A 2,500-nucleotide genomic window follows, 5' to 3' on the forward strand; every position below is an offset into this window, starting at 1 on the left:
TATTAAGAAAATCATCAACACAAACCAGGATTAAAACCTACAATTTTCAAAATTACTAGAATAAATTTGTCTCTATTAATATTCACCCAACTAAATTTTAGTTATTACAACTGACAATACAAAAATTTCCTATCTGAGGTATCTCATGGCACACAATATACTAGCGTTGTTTGAAGTGATTAATCACACGCACACACAAATATAAAACACACTTAGAACAACCTTCATCCCACATCAACGTTTTAATGATACTCAACATAAAAAAGGGAGACAACAATGGTTAAATTAGGAATGCTAGTCATGGTACGATTAGAGGAGGGTTGGTCAGTGGAGTCTGGGATTTGTTTCCTCTTACCCCTCCAGCGATGTTTCTCCCAGGGTATTGTAGGATACTGCAGAACTGCACAATGACAGCAATGAGATAGAGCAGAGTGGTAATGGCGGTGTTGAGCAGCTCCTGCAAGAGAGATATGTCCTTCGTAGCGGCTAAAATATAGGCGTCCGAGGAACAGGTCTGGGACCTTCGAGGGAACGGAGTGTATGGTGTGAGAGAATGATAATAATAAAAAAAATGAATAAATAAATAAATAAATAAAAGAAAGGAGACAGATCACACCAAACACACCCAGTGCAGAAGACCGAGAGGTACAAGAGAACAGAGTAAAGTCTCCCCCGCGAGCAGCAGTGCGAGGGGTTCTGTCGAAGCCAGGTCAGTCAGTCAACCTAAGGGGAGATGAGGACACGAGGCGGTAATCTACACACTATACTTACCCCCGACAATATGTAGAAGGGTTTCAGGCGACTGGGTGGCCGCGGCTTTGTGACAGAGCTGATTAACTGGACAATGCTAGCTATTATGTAAAGCACCGCAAAGAGAGCTGTTAGAATGAGTTCCTGCAAGCAAGAGGGAAGGAAAAATTAGCACACAATACTGCAACAGGAAATCAAACACAAGCTTGGGGCACTGCACACAAGGGGATGTGAGGATTGACATGCTATCAAACAGTCTGATTTTTAAAAATCACTAATTATCATTAACAGTAATGATAATAGTAGCAACAAACAGGATAAAAAAAGAATAAAATCAAAATGCAATATGACTATCATAATGCTTTTCATGCAATCTATTTTAACTTACATTTATAACAGGAAAATGTATTTGTACATAAGTATACAGCAGATTTACAAGCCTTACTATAGAATCACAGTGACTCCCTGAGCCTGATATCTTGTCATTTATCACAACCAACTTTTATTTTTCCTTTTTTCTTATTCTTATCCTCCGTGTTGTGTGATTTCCTGTTCCAATCTAATTGGAATTCCAAAAATAAAATACTAATGGGTGTGAAATAGTACCAGACTAAGCTTGAATTCCAGAAATTTATACAACTGTAGAAATTTTACATTCACAGTAATGGTGTAACAAACTTTGAAGATATCTTTTAGATGAATAGTAAAATTTCAAAGCAATACCATCACAAAATAACAGTAAAAATAGGTCTAATATTATAATCAAAAATACATTCCACATCATAAGTTAATAATATTTACCTTATGATATAAATTTTAAATGCAAGTAGTAATTTTAAAAATATATATAAAAGTGACAAGAATGATGACGAGAGAGCTGAATGTACAATTTACATACAGTAGTTTCTGGATGCTTGCTTAACCCACCACCTGATGTTAGTAATTTACCCCTTTATCATCTTATCTGATAATCTTTCTAGTAGTTTCCTAATAATTCTTTTGTAACTATACTATTCTACAGCTTTCAGAGTATGAAATCAATCTTGAGCTCTAAGGAAAGAGCATAAAAATAATGCTATTAATAAAACAGTAAGATATGTGATGCTTCTCTATTGGCTACTGCATCTATTGAACAAAAAGGAATCTGTTTTACTTGTAAACAACTATTCAACTACTTTTTTTTTAAACAGAGCCTTGTTTTAAGGAAATAACTGCTAGTATCTAAAGATAGATATCAATACTTATGAAAAATGTACTTCCTAATACTAACAATCTTTCTTTCTCTCTCTCTCTCTCTCTCTCTCTCTCTCTCTCTCTCTCTCTCTCTCTCTCTCTCTCTCTCTCTCTCTCTCTCTCTCTCTCTCTCAAAAAAAAAAAAAAAAAAAAGCAAGATCTATACCATTTATATTTCTCTTTCATATCTATTAAAGGATGCTGAAGCTAAATATTTTATTTGTAGATGTTAAAAGAACAGGTAAGTTATAATGCAAGAATGACTGATAGTTTCACTGAAGTTTTGGGTTAAATTAAAATATAGATAAACAGCATTAAAAAGGATTATTCATAGAACCAGCAGATTTTTACATATAAATTACAAAAAGGAAACTATAGAATTAATGAAAAGTAGAAGCAATGAAATGGCTTCATTAAAATAATCCAGAAAATTAATTCACATAAGCCAAAAAAACTGATTCAAGAAATCGATGAATATTTACAAGAACATATTTTCAAAAGTAGCAATTGCTTAATA

At 33.7% G+C, this 2,500-nt stretch overlaps 1 protein-coding gene across 3 annotated transcripts in view; it reads right to left on the reverse strand.

Moving 5' to 3' along the window:
• The window catches only part of LOC122252811 (CKLF-like MARVEL transmembrane domain-containing protein 4), a 56,484-nt gene that overhangs the window by 6,931 nt on the left and 47,053 nt on the right, over positions 1–2,500 (reverse strand). The window contains exons 3-4 of one of the 3 annotated variants that reach the window (XM_086534597.1): positions 772–894; positions 356–457 (exon numbers count right to left, since the gene is read on the reverse strand). In XM_086534597.1, coding sequence (XP_086390723.1) covers positions 356–457; positions 772–894 — 225 coding nt within the window. The remainder of the gene's footprint in view (positions 1–355; positions 458–771; positions 895–2,500) is intronic. The other 2 variants (XM_043015469.2, XM_043015468.2) reach the window with 2 other exon arrangements.

The sequence above is a fragment of the Penaeus japonicus genome, unplaced genomic scaffold (genome assembly GCF_977035675.1).
Source record: "Penaeus japonicus unplaced genomic scaffold, GWHDUDI00000001_assembly GWHDUDI00000041, whole genome shotgun sequence".
Taxonomy (NCBI): Eukaryota; Metazoa; Arthropoda; class Malacostraca; order Decapoda; family Penaeidae; genus Penaeus; species Penaeus japonicus.